The sequence below is a fragment of the Antedon bifida genome, chromosome 4 (genome assembly GCF_963402885.1).
Source record: "Antedon bifida chromosome 4, ecAntBifi1.1, whole genome shotgun sequence".
Taxonomy (NCBI): domain Eukaryota; kingdom Metazoa; phylum Echinodermata; class Crinoidea; order Comatulida; family Antedonidae; genus Antedon; species Antedon bifida.
In genome coordinates, this window is record NC_136229.1 from 22,784,099 (window position 1) to 22,806,618 (window position 22,520).

Consider the following 22,520-nt stretch of genomic DNA (forward strand, 5'->3'; position numbering starts at 1 on the left):
ATAAAATTGTATATTCTAATGTAATATCTCATATTTTGTGTGAATAGAGAATTTTTCACTTTTCTTTTCAAATGTAAAAATAAAAAGTTAAATAAATACTTTATAAATTGTGGGATAAACTTGAAGTTTAGTTCAGTCAATGCCAAATAATCGGTTTTCGAATAAACAACAAGATGGTGAGAAAATTTCATGAAAACACAAGAACGCTGAACTTAAATTTTGCGCAAAATACACTATGCATCATGTGTACAAATCATGCTTAGCATGCAAATCACATTACAACATACTCACATAAATTATTAATGTTCAAAATGAACTATATATCACCGGTGGGTGGCTGGTATATATTTTGGAAAATAATTACCAATAATACAATGTCTTATCTTGGCCAAAAAAATAAAGAAATAAGTCATTTCAGTCATATATGTAGCTTTTTCTGGTTTTTTTTCACACACATCCAATAACATTTTAAAGGATGAGCAAATTATATCATCATTTTTATAAGTCTCATTTGAAGGTGCTTAGGGAGTGGAGTAGAAATAGGCACTAGGTAAGGATTGAACCCTGTGTTTTGAGATTGCAAGGCAAGCATGTGTATCCACCAAGCCACAGTCCCACTACCAGTAGTTCTTATACTCTAATAAACTATGGTTCATTTATACAAATTACAATAATAAACACACATAAATTGTAATACTTGTGTATGCTACAAAATGAAATAAATATATTTATGTCATTATCAATCAGTGGTTTATATATATTTACATCAAAATATTTACTAACAATAATTAATAATACTTTGTAAATGAACATTCTAATAAACTTGTAAATGGCATGTTCAGTAAATCAATATTGAAATAAACCACATGATAAATTATTTACAATTAACTAAATACTTTACATCAAAACTGATAAATAATACACCCATTATATTATTATGTTATTGTCATTAAATCTACTCTCATCAAATTTTTCCCCCTGCAAGATGAATCTATTTACCCTGATCTTTATGTCTACGTTTGTGCGTTTAAAATATGAATATACAGTGGATAAACCAATGCTTTCTAAGCAGGGTTTATGATGCATATTTTGGCAAGGATTTAACACATTTGTAATATGTCAATTTTATTTCGATACATTTTTGAAAAAGTATTTACACACCATATTTACAGCTTCTAAGTACAATTCCTTTGGCATTGAGTGTAAGAAAAAAGATAGCATAAACAGAGAATTTACAAAAAACAATAATTGGCAGTGAAAATACCGTACACTGTTAAAGAGATATACAAGAAGAATAATACCCTTTTCAATATGTCTAGCAAAGCTCTGGAGTGTACATACCAGGGCATCAACACCAGAATTTTGCATAGTGTGCATCCCAGTGTGTGTAAACTCCAGAGTTTAGCTCGGTGATGTGAAAGGGGTATTAGATTGAGTTGACATTCATTTTATGAATGTAGTAGAGTAGAGAAGCAGTTACTTCTCCAGAATTCCATGAACTCTGAAGCGATACAAACAAGTGTAGTCTGGGTTTCCATGGTTGTTGTTAATTCTTAACTCCACAATGCGAAATGGCTGTAGGTTTGGTTTCTGTAATTTATTTAGAAATACAAGATACATTAATTTCCAATTTCAACACAACAAATCATATACTGTGCATTGACTTCAATATATTTGTTGAATATAATACTGCAATTATAATTATTTATTTTCCTTATCCTTAATTTTAATCAGCAGCACAATTGACCAATGACAATGGACAGCTAGAATGACAGATCAAATGATGTTATACCTACTTCCTGAAGCCTAAAGAAACAACTACATTTGCAATCTGATGTTTCAAACAGGAATTACTTACTTGTATAGCAAAGAACTGGATAGGACGTCCATTTTTGTCATAAGCATAATTTCCAAGTTGAGTTCCCTCAGAATCATATTCATGTTCTAGGCCCTGCAAAATGAATTAGTATCTCTTTAGTTTTTTTGTTTTTCTAGAGCTACAATTTGATGCCCTCGGCTACTAAACGTCTCTCTTTTTTCGAATAAATATGGTACTTAAAAATAATACAGTTTTAAGAGTAAATATAAACTTACAATTACAGAGAAGTTGTTAGGAGCACTGTCGATGTTACCAGTTGCAGACAATGATCTTGGAATATGTTCCATTGAAAAGGAAGTTATCTTAACAAGACCTGATAGTTGAATCACTATGAATCCACGAGTTCCAGCAAATGCCCAGCAGTTACCAGGATTTACATCAGGCTGTAATATAACAGTTAGCATATAGAGTAAACCTAGCTATAATATTAATACATGATGGCAATAGACCTAAAATTTGTAAGTAGACATTTTCTGTTGTTGTGTCTTTATCTGTTCTTGTGTTTTTTTTAATAGCCAAACCCTGGCATTTTTACATTCAGTTTTAAGATTGAAAGATAAAAATGTCAGTTTTGTCTCAATTTATCATAGCAGACTTTTGTTTTCATAATTCACATCTGAACATTTTACTATGTAAATGGAGATCTACAAAATAACTAGACAATTGACATTTCCATGCGAGTACTGATGTCACTCTAATATATACGAATCCCATTAACTAACTGGCATTTGTTCAACATTGGCACATCCGTCTAAAATACATACTACGAAATGTGGTATCAATAGTAACAACAGTAAACATTTCAGGATAATTGCTTAATATGCCAAAATGATACTACTCACCTGAATAACCATTCTAGGATTACTAGCATCGTACCACAAGGGAATACCAAAAATACTAAGTAATGCTGTTTTTGAGGAATAAGTTTTTGAACATCGTGTGCTTATTATACTACCACCAGCTGATTCTAAAGCAAAGTCAACCATACCAGTTTTGTCTGCATTGTTAATAAGCATCAGGTCATTCACTATATTGCGAATTTCCTATAAATGTAAAACAAAAATCAAGATAAACACATTGGCACATTAATATGTCATTTTGCATTTCCATTGTAAAGAAGGAATTGTTGTTTTATGTTTATATTATTTTACTTATCTTTTTAATTGAGGCATGTCATTGTTTAACGCCATAGTTTTATGAATGATAGTGTGTGGTATTTGACTGAGATCGAAAAACCTCATTTTAGTTATATATAACATATATAATATATATTTTATTATTTTAAAGTTATTAAGGAAATAAATACCGGTATGTAAATAAATGAACTTGCGTATATAACTGTGTATGTATATAACAACATGTATAGTTATGCTTTGGTTGTTACCAATTATGATACAAAAAACACTATAAACTATTTTATTAAAAATGAATTAATACATAGAATAATACCTGTAGATTCAAATTAGCCGTTGTATTTAGAGAACTGGTTGATAACTTTTCATTTGCCAGATCCAATTCATCTCTTCCAACAAATCGTGACATCAAGAAATCGAGAACGCCACCAGATTCATCGGACATAAACTGTTTTATTAGGTAAATATAGATATTTAATTATACAATAATTAGAAATGTGCGAATGTTAAGATCAGTTTAAAACTTCTATTTTTTAGACTGGGAAGATGAAATGTATACTTCAATTATTAAGTCTACACAACAAGTGTCTGGTAAGTTGACATGAATTATAAATAAAAGTTACATACCAAAGCAGCCATAGCTGATGCATTTTTACAGCATTTTATCAGATCAAACTGAAGTTGTTCAAACACAGTGTTTAGATGTGTTACATCTGTCCGGATGTTCTCCAAATCTGCTACAGTAACACCACTGAGAAAAGGAAATGAAACCATTTTAAAGCAAACAGGCAGAGGAGGGTACCATACAAAATGTATCGGATATTTGTACAGTATTAAAATTAGAGATTTATATTTACACTATAAGGATTAATCTAATCGGAAAGCTGGTGACAATGCTTTTTCTGTCACCGCTACGCGGATCTGGAACATGCTACCTGTCGATTTGAGAGGAGCGTATTCGGCACCTTTATTTAAACATCAACTTAAAACTTTTAAAAGTATTGTTAGCCGCTCTGTTCTTTGTAGGGCGCCATATAAAAACTTTTGTAGAATAGAATTGCATAATTTACCTCTCTAAAGCTTTTACTGATGTCGTTAACCTGTCAATACCCGATTTCAGTAGAACAACATCGTCCGTTGCTTTTGACAGATCAAGAGCAAATTGAGTGTTTTCTTCATCTCCGGTAATTGATTCCTCTAAAATTGCTAGCCTCTTTTGTAATGTTATAAGTGTACTGTCTTTTTTACCTGGTGAAACTCCAAGAATAGTGTTCAAAAGAACTATATCTTCTTGTAATTTCAATAGGCCAGCAGTATCCGGATTGGATGATTGCTTAGCAACATTGCTTGTAGCACTTAACATCACCAGATCTTGTTGAATGGTTTCAACCTGGGAGTCCAATGCTTTAACACGTTCGTTTAACAAATTAACATCAATCCATTTGGAAGTACCAGGAATATACAGTTGGTTTCTAATCTCTACAATGTCTGATTTAAGCTGATTTATTTCTTTGCTCACTCTTTCAGAGATAACAGTTTCTTGTTGCTGGTTTAAATTGGAATCTTGTAAATCTGAAACATAAGACTTCAGGCCAGACATTTCAGAGGTTGTGGACATAAGTTTTTCTTGTATTATTTTCACAGTACCAGTTATATCTTTCTGATATGTTTTCACTTCTTCGTCTAAAATTTCTAGTTTATTTTCCAACCGACTTAATTTATTACTCTGTAAATTCAAAACAGTAATGTTATGCTGATTTATTGTTGTCTGCATTTGATTAACTACGTTTGAAAGCTTAGAGACATTTCCATGCAGGGCTGCTATTCTTCCATTATCAGCGACAGTAGCATTTGGTAGAGCTTCCAAATTAACTTCTTGTTTTTGCATATTTGTCTCATGAATATTCATCAATGTAATTATTTTGGTTTCTGATTTTGTTTGACCTTCTTCCAGTTTTGTAACTCGGTCTTGGAGATCACTAATAACAGTTTCTTGCTGAAAAACAAAACAAATAATTATTTTAATATTGGAATTTGATTAAAATGATTAATAAAAAGTGTCACTAATGTTACTGGTGGAAAGTATGCAAGGCATATACTTACTATTTGCCAAATTATTGATACAGTTGTATCTCCCAATACCAAACACTTTTAAAACTGAAAACTATCCTAAAACTAGACTTCTTTAAGGTGCAAAAGGTCCTAAATAATTGTTACCATTAAAAAACATTCGAAGAGACTTAAAAAAGTTGTATTAGGCCAGGACAAGAATATCTGGTATTGAGAGTATATATAATACTGTATCTGCATAAAAAAAACTTACTAGTTTCAGCTTGTTTTGTTGAGCAAGTAACACATTATTAACAGCAGCAATCTCTTTCTGAACTTGAGTAGAAATCAGAGCTTGTATTTCATGGACTCCGATGACTTTTTCTTCTATGATTCTTTCCGTTAATACTTTATCGGATGTTTTCTCATTCTGTAAGTTACTCATCATTTTATCCAACGTCTTATCAATATTATGAATAGATGAATCAACCTAGATAATGTAATTTTAAATAAATGTATAAAGCTCTGTCTACATCAAACTTTATGTGACAAAAAAGTCCATATATATGGACATGTTGATGTCATATTACTAGCCTACCATAATTGGGCATATCACTACCATATTTAGGTACATCACACTTTTTATCAAACTAGTTTGATAGTGTAGACAGATCTTTATGTATGTATTATTAAAGAAGAATAAATAACTCATGTTATTAATTGCTTAATATTGTATACCAAGATAGTTTTCATTAGTCTACATACCTCGGTTTCCTCGTGGCTTGAAATTAAAAAATAACTTCCCAAAAGCATAACAGATCCTGTCATATAAAAATAAATTACATTAAAATCTAGAAAATGAAACTGTAATCATGGGACTAAAATATTGGAAATAATTCTTAAAAGTTGGTAGATAAAAATAACATTAATAATAATAATACAGAAAGGCATTTATGACTGTGTAAATTAAGTAAAAAATGATTACTAACCTAAAAGAGCAAGTAGTAAGACAAACCAACAGCATAATGTACCAAATGCCTTTCTTTTTTTCTGCCTTCTGTCTTCTTTATAATATGATGTTGATGACGTAAAAATCTGTAATATTTTGCTAAATATAGAAACAATTAAAATTATTACCATCAACAAAATAAGGCAAATTTATGAAGTTTTTTAATTATGGTATTATTATACAGTGAGGAAACTTTATGTAACAGGGTTCTATTCTTTAATTATAGTAAACATATGAGAGACAGAAAGATCTAAATATTCATAGCATCATTACCAATCAGCAGTGGAGATTTAAATTGTACTTGTTTACAGGTAAGTCTCTTTCTTGTTAGTTGTAGGCTAATATCGGAGTATCAAAGTATTAGCTAAACATACCTGCCTAAATCACATGTTAATAATTAAACTTTAATAACAAAATCTATGGTAGACAATGCAAAAACCACTGACCTTAAATTTGATACTATTTGTGTTTTTATATCAGTTCGCTCTGAGGAAGACTGGGTTACTATACTCTTGGCTATAAACAGGAAATAATAATATATCATTTAATTACTTATTTCCATGAATGATGGTGTAATATACAGTATAAAAACAACAACTATTTCAATATTATACCAGATCTAGAAAATGTTGGAATATAAACCAGGGTGTGGGAGTTGATGGAAATATTCTTTCATTTTTACAATTGAATTAAAACACAATTTCTATTAGGGAAACTTACCAAGACTTTTGGTAGGATGAATAATGACCGTGCTTACAATTTTCGATGTTGTTAAGATGATAACAGAAATAACAGAAAACACTACATTTAATAACCTCATCACCACATTTGAAGCACTATGATCTAACGACCTTAGATTTGAAGAAAAGCTACTACTTCGGGAATAAATTGCACTTGTTGATTCAGTATCTGAAAATAAATATTGAACATGTCTTGATACATAAATGCATTAAACATTACAATGGCTCATGTTTTGTTTCTTATTCTAATTAATATTGATTACAATTGACTACTGTAGCTAAACATTGTATTTTCCTGTTATTTATTTCCTGATATTACTACATTTTGCATCACACATTGGTATTCAATTGTTGACAGAGATACATTGAGATCAATGATGGGTGTTGTTCTTCTAATTAATTGTATCCATTTCTGAGATGTAAAAAAAAGTACTTACCAGATATTTCATCTCTATCTAGACCTATTTAGAAATATAAATATAATGTTATTTAGTGTAGTCTAGATTATTATCATAAGAACTATACATGAATATATATATATAGATATACATTTGTTTACCATATTTTATTCTATGTAAAAGAATGATATATATTATATAATTACCATAGAGATGATCCAGTCTTTTTTCACTATATTGTTCAGCAGAAGGAAATAATCTTCCTCTAATATTTGATGAAATAGCAGTTGAGCAATCTGACATATCGGTGTAATCATAGCTATGATGAGTATCTTGTGAGTAAATACTCGTTGTTGTACTAGTAATACTTTCAGAATACTCATCACGGTTATCATATGATTCTAACGGCATTTGTTTTGAAGCAAGACGTTTAGATCTTCTAGCTGTATTTGCACCATTAGTATCGTTGTATATAACACCATGTGATCTACGGGACATTATTGGTGTCGGATAGTTGTTGGTTATGACCGCTAAACTTGCTTCTGCCTTGGAAGCGGAGTAGCTTGCACTACAAGAAAGAAAACAGAATGTGTACAGTAAACAATACAATGTAACAATTCAGCTGCTGCTCTGCATTTACCCACAATGTGATTATTTTGCAGTTGTTTGTGCACTAGCTCTAGAAAAGGAAATAACCTATAATTTGATATAAGAAAACTAAATTCTGTAAAAAAAAAAAGTGAGGCAAGCCATTGGGATTTTACATATCTGAGGAATGAATAAATTACATTAAAGATGTATTGTCCCTTGAAACACAAAAAATGAAAAAAAAAAATAGTAAATTTAAATTAGCCATATCAAAGTAATATTAAAGTTATTCACTTTAAGTCGAAAATTCGAGCCAAAAACAACAATTTTACGTAATTAACAGGTAAATTAATTTGATTACATTTCGTCTGCAAAATTGTCACGAGCGAAAGTAAACAAAGATTTCAAACCACGAGTATGCATTATGCATGATGCTAATTAGGATTGTTTACAACTCGTCACGGTTGAGAAGGTGTTTTCACACAGATCGCGAGGAAGTTTCATGATTATGCATACAGAGTAGCCAAACAAGCGCGTTGCATTATGCGATATGTTTTGATCGAAAACTTTGACTGGAAGTCAAAGTTATTTTTTGAACCAAAAAACGTTTGTATTTTGGTTAAATTATTTTTTTTTCAACTAATTTTTGGTGAAAGTTAATAACTATTATGATACTTCAAAATGACCCACTTTTTTTCGAAATATAAAAAAAAAAAAATTTTTGGAATTAGTCAAAGGGACAATACATCTTTAATGTAACTGACATATTTATTAGGAACCAACAGTATAACAAATGTATTGTTACTAACCCTACTACAGACCCTTGATACTAGATATAAGTGAGCTTTAAGTCAACTAAGACTGGGCACACTTCAACTAGAGGTAGAAAAGGGAAGATGGAAAAGAATAGAGCGCAGCAATAGGTTATGTAAAATATGTAATATAAATGAAGTTGAAGATGAATATCATTTTGTTACGGTTTGCTCTCGTTACAAGGAAATCAGAAACAAATTTATACCTTCTTTATTTTTTGAAAATCCAAATACTTTTAAATTCTGCCCTTTAATGTCATCACAGGATCCAATAATTATTGATAATCTATCTAAATATATTTATCATGCTTATAAGTTAAGATATATGTTTTGCTTTGAGAACGAAATTAATTAATTCATTTATCTTGTGACCATAAATTGCTTTATTTTTCAATGTAATTATTATTTTGTTAATTACTAGGGGCCAGAGGCCTAAAGTAAATAAAGTCAGGCGATAAGCCTGAATGAATGAATATTAATAATGTTATTGTACTGTATGTGCACAATTTACAACACTATTATTTGCTACATAAATTATTCAGTAGCAAAGTAAAAATGTATATGAGCTATGAGGATGAAAGTGAAACTAATCAATTACTGTATGATACAGTAATTTCAAAACAAATTCAATTGTTCTTTTAAACATTTGAAATAATAATGTGGTTCATATACTTGTTCATGCTTACCTTTTGGAATATGTGTAGTCGGTCTTTTCCCTGAAAATAAATAGTTTGATTTTAGTTCAATAGAATGTTTACTGCAGGGTTATATTCACATAATAATCTCCACTACAGTATGATGTATGCATTCATTTTATTGTTTCACATCTTATTTGATAAATGTGTGGTGACTCAAATAAGCCAAGTAACTGAGTCTCAAAGGATATTTCATTATTCATTTATTATATATCAATCATTGTTGTTTATTTTGGGAATGAAGTTGTTGAGACTGTTTAAATTCACAATTTACAAAAACTTACTTGGAAGAAAGCCATTCCTCAGTTTGCTTTGGATTATTAAATCGAAGTTTAGGCCTAAAAACAAACAATATATTTAATGAACATTGTTAATCATTGTACAGTATGTATACTACTAAATAAAATAGAATTTGAAATCATTCATAGACCAAGTGTATTAAATTGATTTACATCCAGATATTCAACGGCTGTACACATACAGTACTTCAATGTAAAAACAGTATGATTTTTTAAAATTCAATAATAATATTTATTTCATTAAGAAATCCATTTATTAAGACAATATACTGGAAAGTAAATAATTAATAATTATTGTAAAGTAAGTAACCCAGAGGCCTTACAATATATTGGGGAAGAAACAATGTATAATGGTGATTATAGTATCAGACAAGCATAGCACATTTGTTTCAGTCAAGTTCACTCACTGTCTGCCTTATAAAAACAAATTAGCTGTTTCCTGTCAGTCAGACAACAGTAAGGCATGCTGATGCAGACAACATTCAGATTCTTAAGTATTTTTTATTAACTATTCTGTTAACTGAGAAATGAAGCTATTGATTAAAAAAAACCACATTTATCTGGTGTGTAGTATGATGACTAAGCATGTTAGTTACAGGAAATACTTTAAGAAGGAAACATACGTAAGCGTCGCGTCGTTTTCCACCCACATTGATGCTGTATGTCTCTAAAGGCAACTACCACCTGGGAAAACTATCATTGGGAAAACTTCAATTGAGTTTTGCAAAATAACAATTATACATACATTTCTTTCCTGCTAAATATCCAAAATTGAGTTATATGTTGTCGACTACAATGATAATTGTAATAGGTTTGCCTACCATTACTAGTGAGCACACTTCCCTTTTCCTGAGTCTAAGGTTTCCTGTATTAATCCTCTTTTCCTGAGTCCTCTAATCATCTGTTTCCTTAATAAACAGTGCTTAGAAATTGCTTCAAAATGTCACGTAGTAATTTGACAATTGTTGTGGGTATTTATTTACTTAAATAAATTTCTTTACTTAATATCACAAAATTCATTCAAGTTTTCCCAACTTTGTTTTTATTAAGGGTCTTAAATCACATTCTACTCTACTTTAGCTTTGACACATCACACCAAAAATGTGCATACAAATTAAACACCGACTAACATAACAAAACACCGACTAAACAATTTATTTAATTGTTATTGATTCTGACAGATTATAAACTTCAGACAAGTTATTGATTCTGACAGATTGAAAACTTTAGAAGGTTAATTAAAAAATAAATGCTTTTGCTAATATTAAATAAATTAATTTTTGTTAATGCATAAAGTTGATCAGGTCATAATTAATATATTATAAATATAATACATATAGATTTGTAAGAGTAGACCTGATTAGGCTTTATCTATCTGATTTTCTAATGTAATTGCCTACAACTACTATTTAGGTAGTAGGTACAATAGGCCTATAACTTTTTGACAGTTCAGAAACTGACACTCACTTAGTATTTAACCTAGCTAGCCCAGGTAGCCTAAATTTACTTAATTATAAATAAATTAATTAGGACTGTATGTATCTACGTACTACGCTAGGCTCACCTCTCCTACTCATTATTAGTAGTCTAGGGTCTACCTAGTTAGGCTAACGTACCTCTAAGCCTCAGGCTAGGCCAGCCTCTTGTTGGCCTCTACTACGGCCTAGCTAGGCGGTGTAGGCCTATGCTAGTACTAGGCCTAACTAGAGTAGGCTAGGCTCCTCCTAGGCTAGGCCTAGATCCTGGCTAGGCCTAGGCTTTTCATTTATTCTCACCTTTTGTCGTGTGGTCTTGACTTTAGAAATGGGCTATCAGGCCTTACCAGTGTTTCGTTATGCATTTTAACTTAATAATAACTGAACATTTAGCATGAAAAAGTTCAGAAATTCTGTCGTGTGATCTGCTCTCTCTGTCTATTTTAATATTAAACGCAAACAAATAGTGGATACCCGCGCACTGCTGGGGGCCCAACCACCAACCAATCAAATTCCATGATATAGACGTGGGTTCCTTATGGAATGACATCGGCGCCTTTACAATTATTGGTTTTTTTTTAATACAGTATTACTATTAGTGGGACATAAAAATAATACAAAAAATAATGTACTGACAAGAATAAATTTGCATGAATATTGTGATTGATCCTTCAAATATCCATAATTATAATGCATTGTTTGTTATTAATTCTATTCGACAACTTGGTTTTATAAATAAGGGAAGCACTTTTCCAAGTAGATATTTTAGTTAATTTAATATGTTTCGCATTTCGATCATTGATTTTCGCCATGAAAACCTTTAAACAATATGTTCATTTAGTGTTTATTAATATGTTAAAATCAAAGATTTTATAGCCGAAGCCTAGATTGCAAACTGCAATGTTATCGCAGTGATTCTTCATGGAGAGGGAACCAACAAGATGGTGGCTGCAATTGACCAATCAGATATGCCCTACGAAATACGCACTACTATACGCCTGTGTTGAGCCTATCTGCATGAGAACGATATGCAACGCAGCGTGATAAGCTTATAAATGCGAACACATTCTATATGATCCTTGTACAAAAACAATGCTAGATTACCAATAAATTATTCATTCCATGGTGCGATTAACAATGTATTTAATTTTATAAAAACTTCACTATGCTTTAACAAGATATGTGTTGTAATTTATGTGGTCTTAATGTATTATATTTGATTATTATCTTTTAAAAATAAATAATGTTTTTTAACACACATTTCAGTCTGGAGTACGCCTTCTGGCCTTTGGCTTATTTATACAACTCTCTGGTTAGAATAGTAAAGAGTTGAAAAATACAATTTTTAAAATTAGGAAGAAACCACTCCACTGTTCGTGTTTTGCTGAATAGAAATAGATCTTTAAATAAATGTAAAAATATTTATTTTTAATTAGAGATCCTAGTGCTTGGATTTAAATTACTAATTGGTTCATCCAGTATTTACGTCTTTGGCGCTTCATACACGAAATGAAATCGGCACGATACACAGTAATCGACTGCATGCTGCTGCTTCCCCGACGCTCCTCCGACCTCATATAACAAGTAATTACTTAGAAATAATTAAAAACATGGTAGTTAGTGTAGGATAGTATTAGAACCTCCACCTGGCCTAGCTAGGTAGGCCTATAATATTAATAAGGCATAGGCTAGGCCAAGCAGGGAGTTGTTATTATCTAATAACAACTCCGGCCTGGGGGGGCCAAGGTGTAGGCCTGGCTAGCAATGAACAAAGAGGGCGCGAGTTAAATAAAGTTTAAAATAATTGGCTTGCTGTCATGTACTGTCCTAATACCAAATAAGTCTACTACTGTACTAGGTAGGCCTAGCTAGGCTACATGATCATGTCAATCACTTTATAATCATTTTATTACAGTATATCATAAATAATTCATATGTGATTTTCATTGATGGGCAGCATTGATGGGGTTTGCTATGTTTAATTTAACTCCCTGATGTGAGCACCATCATGACAGTTCTTTATACATCTCTAGAGTAGACTATAGATTATTATGAATAAACTTCTGTAGTAATCTCAGATATAAGCAGCTTTATTAAATTTTAATTAATTCAGGTCTAGTTGTTTAAATAACTTTTGGATTTCTGATAATGTTGGTTTGATCACGCAGTACAGTATAGTAACTTATTTTACACATTTTTTCTTTTAATTTCAGGTCAAACTTAAATTAAATATTGCCCAACATTAGAACTAGACAGGAATCAATATTGATTGAGAGTGCATGTTTTTAAAATATAATGGCAGATGAAGAGGAAAATATGAAAGAAAAAAGAAAAAAACTGCTAGTGTATCATATTCTGTACCAATCATTGAAACAAAAAAGATAATGATACCATTTTGAATATTGAAGAAAGAATAAACGATTGAAGTAAAGATGAAAAATACAGAGAATATTGTGGATGACCAAATGAAGGTTAATCATCAACAAATGGAAAAAATCAAGTATAGTGACAATACTAAAGAAAGTAAGGAACAGTCGATTGATTGTAAACAATGTCCAAATAAAACAGAATGTTCAAAACTGCATACAGGAGAGAAACCTGAATTTGAACAGTGTGGAGAAACGTTTAAAGAACAAGGTTTAGATGAAAATGTGAGGGCACATACTGAAGAGATGCCTTTTGTATGTGAACATTGTGAGGAAAAGTTTAGAGAGAAACAAGGTTTAGTTGAACATATGAGGACACATATTGAAGAGATGCCTTATGTATGTGAACATTGTGAGGAAAAGTTTAGAGAAAAACAAGGTTTAGCTGAACATATGAGGACACATACTGACGAGATGCCTTATGTATGTGAACATTGTGAAGAAAAGTTTAGGGAGAAACGGGATTTAGCTGAACATATGAGGGCACATACTGCAGAGATACATACTGCAGAGATACCTTATGTATGTGAACATTGTGGAAAGAAGTTTAAACAAAAAAACCGTTGGACTAAACATATCAGAATACACACTGGTGAGAGGCCTCATGTATGTGAACATTGTGGAAAAGATTTTAGATTAAAATCTGTCTTGAATCAACATATTATTAACATACACACTGGAGAGAAGCCGCATGTATGTGAATATTGTGGAATGAGATTTAGATTAAAAACAATTTTGAGTCGACATATGGGCAAACATGCTGAATGGAGGCCTCATGTATGTGAATATTGTGGAAAGAAGTTTAAACATAAAAACCGTTGGACTAAACATATCAGAATACACACTGGTGAGAGGCCTCATGTATGTGAACATTGTGGAAAAGATTTTAGATTAAAATCTGTGTTGAATCAACATATTAGCATACACACTGGAGAGATGCCTTATGTATGTGAACATTGTGGAAAGAAGTTTAAACATAAAAACCGTTGGACTAAACATATCAGAATACACACTGGTGAGAGGCCTCATGTATGTGAACATTGTGGAAAAGATTTTAGATTAAAATCTGTGTTGAATCAACATATAAGTATACACACTGGAGAGAAGCCGCATGTATGTGAACATTGTGGAATGGAATTTAGATTAAAATCAATCTTGAGTCGACATATGGAAAAACATGCTGAAGGGAGGCCTCATGTATGTGAATATTGTGGAAAGAAGTTTAAATCAAAATCAACCTTGATTCTACACATTAGCATACATACTGGAGAGAGGCCTTATGTATGTGAATATTGTGGAAAGAACTTTAAATACAAACACCGTTGGACTAAACATATCACAATACACACTGGAGAGAAGCCTCATATATGTGAACATTGTGGAAAAGGTTGTAGATTAAAATCAGGGTTGAAACGACATATGCAAATCCACACTGGTGAGAGGCCTTATGTATGTGAACATTGCGGAAAGAAGTTTAGTACAGGTCAGAATTTAAAAAGACATATTTTGATACACACAGGAGAAACACCTTATCAGTGTAAATTTTGTGATAAGAAATTTAATCAATTGGTTGTGATGAAGACTCATGAAATGGGACATACTGGAGAACGTCCTTTTCAATGTGAAGTTTGTGGAAACGGATTCAGAGAAGCAAGTAAATTAAAAAGACATTTAAAGTTGCATACAGATGAAAAGCCAAACAAATGTAAATATTGCGAAAAGGAATTTAAAGAATATCAGAGTTTAAAGAATCATTTGGAGGAAATACACACTGGACAAGCTCTATTTGAATGCTCAGTTTGTGTGAAGAAATTTCATTCCAACACATCATTAAAATTGCATTCAAAAACCCATACTAGAGAGTCATTAACTATTGAATGTGAACATTGTGGAAAGGCTTCTTCTGAGAAAAGTAACATGCTGTCACACTCCATTACAGATTGTGATGAGTCACCAATTAATTGCGAACATTGTGGAAAGCAATTCACAGAGAAAAGTAAGAAATTTACAGAGTCACTCTTTTTTTGTGAACATTGTGGGAGAAAATTCAAACAAAAAACTGGTCTAAAAGCACATTTAAGAATCCATACTGGAGAGTTGCCATTTGATTGTAAGTATTGTGGGAAGAAATTTAGGCAATCCTATGCTATGTATGTACATTTGAGGATTCACACTGGAGAAAAGCTATATGTTTGTGAAACATGTGGAAAAAGTTTTTACACCAAAGGCAATTTGCAAAGACATTGCAGGATACATACAGGAGAACAACCCTATGAATGCAAACAATGTGGAAAGAAATTTACTCAACGTACTGCATTAAAAGTTCATTTGAGGGTTCACACAGGAGAGACACCCTATGCATGTGAACATTGTGCCAGGAAGTTTAAAGACTATAAATGTTTTAAAAAGCATTTAGCATTACACACTACAAATATGGCTAATCGTTCAAGTTCTACATTTTCAATAAGTATGCTAAATTCTGCTCATTGCATTAATGATTTTCTTTCTTAAATTGTGTGGTTTTTAAGCACAATTTTCATGTTGGGCATGATTCTGCTGATTATAAAAATCATTTAAATAATAAGTAATATAAATTTAAACAAGACCAATACAAAATATATTCATATTTTTTTTTTCAGTTAATGACGAGAAGATTTCTAATGAAGATGAACGATATACAGTTGGTAATGATATGAAAAATTGTTTGCCAAAGGTAAAAGAAACAGACGAATCTCAAGAAGTTGAAATTTGTCTGGATTCAGAGCAAATACAAATTATAATTTATGAAAACTTTCAATTATTTGAAACAGCGATGAGTGAAAAAGAACAGAATACAAACAGCCTAAACAAAGATACCTGTATTGTGAATAGTCCAATAGAAGGCAGAGAAATCAATAGAGAAAGTGAGCCTAGAAGTAATGATGACAACACTTGCATGGATGACACTAGTAAAACAACTGAACAGTACAATACAAATTCAACAGCAACAAAATTCTTGAAAGAAGAAGAATTTGAATATGATAAAAATCCTGCTAATGATAGACAATTAAAAATGCAAACAAAAATTTCACACGAATTAGAAGTACAAAATGAATATCAAATCCAGGTGTGTGAACAAGAGGAATTCATCAAGGAATTGAGTCTTGAATCCCACATGAGAGTACAGATACAGGAATTACCTGAAAATATTAGGGACCATACTGAAGAGATGCCTTATGTTTGTGAACATTGTGAGGACAAGTTTAAAGAAAAACAGGATTTAGCTGAACATATGAGGGCACACACTGAAGAGATGCCTTATGGATGTGAACATTGTGAGGACAATTTTAAAGAAAAACAGGATTTAGCTGAACATATGAGGACACATACTGAAGAGATGCCTTATGTATGTGAACATTGTGAGGACACATTTAGGGAGAAACAGGATTTAGCTGAACATATGAGGACACATACTGAAGAGATGCCTTATGTATGTGAACATTGTGAGGACAATTTTAAAGAAAAACAGGATTTAGCTGAACATATGAGGACACATACTGAAGAGATGCCTTATGTATGTGAACATTGTGAGGACACATTTAGGGAGAAACAGGATTTAGCTGAACATATGAGGACACATACTGAAGAGATGCCTTATGTATGTGAACATTGTGAAGAAAAGTTTAAAGAAAAACAGGATTTAGCTGAACATATGAGGGCACATACTGAAGAGATACCTTATGGATGTGAACATTGTGAGGACAAGTTTACAGAAAAACAGGATTTGGCTGAACATATGAGGGCACACACTGAAGAGATGCCTTATGGATGTGAACATTGTGAAGAAAAGTTTAGGGAGAAACAAGGTTTAGCTGAACATATGAGGACACATACTGAAGAGATGCCTTATGTATGTGAACATTGTGAGGAAAAGTTTAGAGAGAAACAAGGTTTAGCTGAACATATGAGGACACATACTGACGAGATGGCTTATGTATGTGAACATTGTGAGGAAAAGTTTAGGGAGAAACAGGGTTTAGCTGAACATATGAGGACACATACTGAAGAGATGCCTTATGTATGTGAACATTGTGAGGAAAAGTTTAGAGAGAAACAAGGTTTAGTTGAACATATGAGGACACATACTGAAGAGATGGCTTATGTATGTGAACATTGTGAGGACAAGTTTAGGGAGAAACAGGGTTTAGCTGAACATATGAGGACACATACTGAAGAGATGCCTTATGTATGTGAACATTGTGAGGAAAAGTTTAGAGAGAAACAAGGTTTAGTTGAACATATGAGGACACATACTGAAGAGATGGCTTATGTATGTGAACATTGTGAGGAAAAGTTTAGGGAGAAACAGGGTTTAGCTGAACATATGAGGACACATACTGAAGAGATGCCTTATGTATGTGAACATTGTGAGGAAAAGTTTAGAGAGAAACAGGGTTTAGCTGAACATATGAGGGTACATACTGAAGAGATGGCTTATGTATGTGAACATTGTGAAGAAAAGTTTAGGGAGAAACAGGGTTTAGCTGAACATATGAGGACACATACTGAAGAGATGGCTTATGTATGTGAACATTGTGAGGAAAAGTTTAGAGAGAAACAAGGTTTAGCTGAACATATGAGGACACATACTGCAGAGATGGCTTATGTATGTGAACATTGTGAGGAAAAGTTTAGAGAGAAACAGGGTTTAGCTGAACATATGAGGACACATACTGCAGAGATGCCTTATGTATGTGAACATTGTGGAAAGAAGTTTAAACAAAAAAAACGTTGGACTAAACATATTACAATACACACTGGAGAGAAGCCTCATATATGTGAACATTGTGGAAAGGATTTTAGATTAAAATCGTTCTTGAATAAACATATGAAAATACACACTGGAGAGAGGGCTTTTGTATGTGAACATTGTGGACAGAGGTTTATTACAAGTCATAATTTAAAAAGACATATTTTGATACACACAGGAGAAACACCTTATCAGTGTAAATTTTGTGATAAGAAATTTAATCAATTGGTTGTGATGAAGACTCATGAAATGGGACATACTGGAGAACGTCCTTTTCAATGTGAAGTTTGTGGAAACGGATTCAAAGAAGCAAGTAAATTAAAAAGACATTTAAAGTTGCATACAGATGAAAAGCCAAACAAATGTAAATATTGCGAAAAGGAATTTAAAGAATATCATAGTTTGAAGAATCATTTGGAGGAAATACACACTGGACAAGCTCTATTTGAATGCTCAGTTTGTGTGAAGAAATTTCATTCCAACACATCATTAAAATTGCATTCAAAAACCCATACTAGAGAGTCAATAACTATTGAATGTGAACATTGTGGAAAGGCTTCTTCTGAGAAAAGTAACATGATGTCACACTCCATTACAGATTGTGATGAGTCACCAATTAATTGCGAACATTGTGGAAAGCAATTCACAGAGAAAAGTAAGAAATTTACAGAGTTAGTCTTTGTATGTGAACATTGTGGGAGAAAATTCAAACAAAAAACCGGTCTAAAAGCACATTTAAGAATCCATACTGGAGAGTTGCCATTTGATTGTAAATATTGTGGGAAGAAATTTAGGCAATCCAGCAGTATGTATGAACATTTGAGGATTCACACTGGAGAAAAGCCATATGTTTGTGAAACATGTGGAAAACAATTTTACAAAAAAGGCAATTTGCAAAGACATTGCAGGATACATACAGGAGAACAACCCTACGAATGCAAACAATGTGGAAAGAAATTTACTCAACGTACTGCATTAAAAGTTCATTTGAGGATTCACACAGGAGAGACACCCTATGCATGTGAACATTGTGGAAAAAAATTCAAGGATTTTAGTAGTTGTAAAAAACATGTGTTATTGCATGTTAAAAAGCTCCAGATATAATAAGATGTTTACTAAATACAATTTCAGTTGATAAATGGCTAATATCATACATTGCCATTTTGAAAAGTTTAGTTATGTATATATTGTTGTTGCTACACTGTTTATCTTTAAACTAAGTTATTTGTTGTTTTTGGATGGTGAAAATTGCCAGAGCACAAACACTTAAAATCTGTATTGTTGTTCTGTAGTAAATAGATCTTTGAAAAAAATATTGTATTTGTATTTTAATTTCTCCTTTGTTATTCAATTGTTTGTATATTATATTGAGGGGGAAAAAAGTGGTTGGAAAAGTTTTTAGAAAGTTTTAACCAATCATATTTTATAGATAAACCGCGCGTTTATCCCTCCTCCACGCGTATAAACCCAACAACACAACCACGAGGAGGAGTACTCTGGTCGGTTCGCGCCCTCTACCAAGGCTTCATTTACCGTTCCCGCTGCGGTATATACAGTCCGCCAACATAGGCCTAGCTAGGCTCTCTCTCTGGAGGAGGTACGTGGCCGTTGATTTGTCGATTTTAAATTGGGATAAAATTATTCTAGGCTCGGCCTATCTCTTTTATTTGAATATTAGAATAGGTTTCATGAATTAATAGCCTCGCCCTGCCGTAGATAGCAGGCCTAGCTAGGCCATAGTATTGTTAGTAGGCCTAGCTAAGCCTAGGACTATTAGTATTAGTATTATCATAGGCTAAACGAAGCCTGCTAGGGCTGGCTTGGCCTACCTCTATGCTGGTTAAGATTACTTTAGCCTACCTGACTAGGCCGTCTGTAGACAAGGCCTAGCCAAGCCTTTATTATATAATATTAATAATAATATTATTCATTAAACTAGCCTAGGTCTATAGTAATACAGGCCCAGTAACTACATAGCCAGGCCACATTATTTTTTTTTCCTGTGGAATTAAGGCAGAAATCATGAATAATTCATTGGAATATTATAACATAATATGGGACATTATAGAGGGTGCTATTAAGCATGCAGAGAGATTAAATAATTTGTGTAAACAGCATTTGCCAACCGAAATGTTTGATCTAGTGGTAAAGGCTTTATATTAACCTACTACACTGGAGCCCTCGGTTTGAGGTCTTTCAAGAACATGTTTTTTTTTTTAATAGTTGAGAGATTATTTAGAGGGTTAGGTTTAGTATATTTAGGAAGTAGATCAGCTATCTTGCAGTTCTTTATAATAGAAAATAATTAAGGTAATGAATTATACATGATTTCTGCCTTAATTGCGTAGGGAAAAAAATGCAGCCTAGTGTGGTATTAAACAAGTGTTATATTATTTTTACATTAGGTATGTTTTTGTTATTGAATGCCGATTATTCACATCAATTGAAAAATAATGGATGGATCACACCACAACCCCAACATGGTGATGATTATTGTATTGACTACAGAGAGTAAATGACATGTATACTAAAATAGAACAATCCTGGAAATGAACTGAACATTCACAAATATTTTCAATGAAATTATGTATTTAAAAAAAACTTGAATTTATTGTGACACTAAATGAAATAAAAACACTATTGGCCATGGAAGAAGAGTCTGAAATCAATGTTGAAATAGGTAAAGTTTATATTCATACGCATATTTTACCCTGTTTTTATGTTTACATTATATCCTAGATGTCCTATTTAAATATCAATAAGCATTTTACATATTGATTGTTATACTGTATTTCATTTAAATACTGTACTGCAGTTGTTCTTTTTCAGGTTACTATAATGAATATATTAGGATTGATGAAGACAGCTCAGATGAGGAACTTGCAGAAGAAAGTAATGAAGATAATTTGGTAATTAATAAAACCGGATTTATTGGTGCTCAAAATAAAGATGGTGAAAAATGTATTGATGAATGCAAAAAATTGCAGAAATCTGTAAAATTGATAGACGACAATAGTGAAGATGAAATGATGTATAAATGTGAACATTGTGCACAGAATGTAGATTTAAATACATTAAGAGTTCATTTGGGAATTGAAAGAGAAAAAGTGCAATTTGAATGTGAATTTTGTGGAAAGGTATTTGATCATGAAAGTAATTTAAGAATTCATCTTAGAAGGCATACTGGAGAGGTACCATATGAGTGTAAATACTGTAGAAAAATTTGTAATAAACTTACTGATTTGGAAAAACATGTACGGATGCATACAGGGGAAAGACAATATGAATGTGAATACTGTGGAAAGACGTTTAATAGGTTTAGTAATCTGGAAAGGCATATAAGAATACATACTGGTGAAACTCCATTCAAATGTGACTATTGTGAAAAGAAGTTCAAACGTAATAGCTATTTGAAAACTCATATGATGATACATACAGGCGATTTACCACATGTCTGTCAACATTGTGGAAAGAAATTTATCCAGAAGTGCAATTTAAGAACACACTTAAGAGTACACACCGGGGAAACACCATTCGAATGTGAACTATGTGGCAGAAAATTTAAAAATAATAGTTACTTGAAATCACATATGATGATACACACAGGAGAGACGCCGTTTGAATGTCAGCAGTGTGGAAAAAAATTTAGCAAAAACAGCAATTTGAAAAGACACTTGTTAATACATACAGGGGAGACGCCTTATGAATGTAGAGATTGTGGGAGAAAATTTAATCATAAAGGCAATTTAAATGCCCATTTGATTATACATAGAGGAGAAACGCCTTTCAATTGTGATATTTGTGGCAAGAAATTTGGACAAATTCCATATTTAAAAGCTCATTTAAAAATACATAATAAAAATGCTACAGCAGCATTAGTGACATGTACATAAAGAACCACATTTTATAAATTATTATAAATGCATCTTTTACTTTAGGACATACGTAATGTTGGCACATTGTGGTCTTTTGTTCCTTCGTTCATTGCCCCATGACCTAGTAGTACTCATCATGACACGACACTCTCTGGGCTGGCGGGGTTTTTTGCTGGATGGCCGTCGTTGGTTCTCCTGAAGAGACGCCCTTGTGGGTGTCCACACCATGCTCCTAAAGGAGTTGATATGGTTACCGGTTTGGTCGCCGGTGTGTGACTGTACACCAGGGTAACCCCCTACTCGTCTCGAAAGATGTACTAGATTCTTTAAGGTGCACATGAGCTATGTGCACA

At 32.3% G+C, this 22,520-nt stretch overlaps 3 protein-coding genes across 3 annotated transcripts; 2 read left to right on the plus strand and 1 right to left on the minus strand.

Moving 5' to 3' along the window:
• Window positions 1-746: 746 nt before the first annotated feature.
• Window positions 747-11,514, minus strand: LOC144839768 (uncharacterized). Its single transcript, XM_078695245.1, has 17 exons — window positions 11,378-11,514; window positions 9,588-9,641; window positions 9,295-9,324; window positions 7,415-7,776; window positions 7,248-7,271; window positions 6,791-6,979; window positions 6,517-6,586; window positions 6,051-6,169; window positions 5,827-5,882; window positions 5,336-5,551; window positions 4,083-5,008; window positions 3,640-3,763; window positions 3,329-3,460; window positions 2,722-2,922; window positions 2,095-2,262; window positions 1,859-1,951; window positions 747-1,590 (listed from the first exon to the last, which is right to left on the minus strand). Exons 1-17 carry the CDS (start codon window positions 11,440-11,442, stop codon window positions 1,477-1,479), a joined length of 2,943 nt encoding a protein of 980 aa, XP_078551371.1. The 5' UTR covers window positions 11,443-11,514; the 3' UTR covers window positions 747-1,476.
• Window positions 11,515-12,545: 1,031 nt separating this feature from the next.
• On the plus strand, window positions 12,546-19,605 carry LOC144839767 (uncharacterized). The gene is made up of 3 exons (XM_078695244.1): window positions 12,546-12,661; window positions 13,291-15,970; window positions 16,143-19,605. The coding sequence occupies exons 2-3, from the start codon at window positions 13,510-13,512 to the stop codon at window positions 19,394-19,396; spliced, it is 5,715 nt and encodes a 1,904-aa protein (XP_078551370.1). The 5' UTR covers window positions 12,546-12,661; window positions 13,291-13,509; the 3' UTR covers window positions 19,397-19,605.
• Window positions 19,606-19,856: 251 nt separating this feature from the next.
• Window positions 19,857-22,473, plus strand: LOC144839776 (uncharacterized). The gene is made up of 3 exons (XM_078695265.1): window positions 19,857-19,889; window positions 20,698-20,972; window positions 21,122-22,473. The coding sequence occupies exons 2-3, from the start codon at window positions 20,939-20,941 to the stop codon at window positions 22,183-22,185; spliced, it is 1,098 nt and encodes a 365-aa protein (XP_078551391.1). The 5' UTR covers window positions 19,857-19,889; window positions 20,698-20,938; the 3' UTR covers window positions 22,186-22,473.
• Window positions 22,474-22,520: the final 47 nt, after the last annotated feature.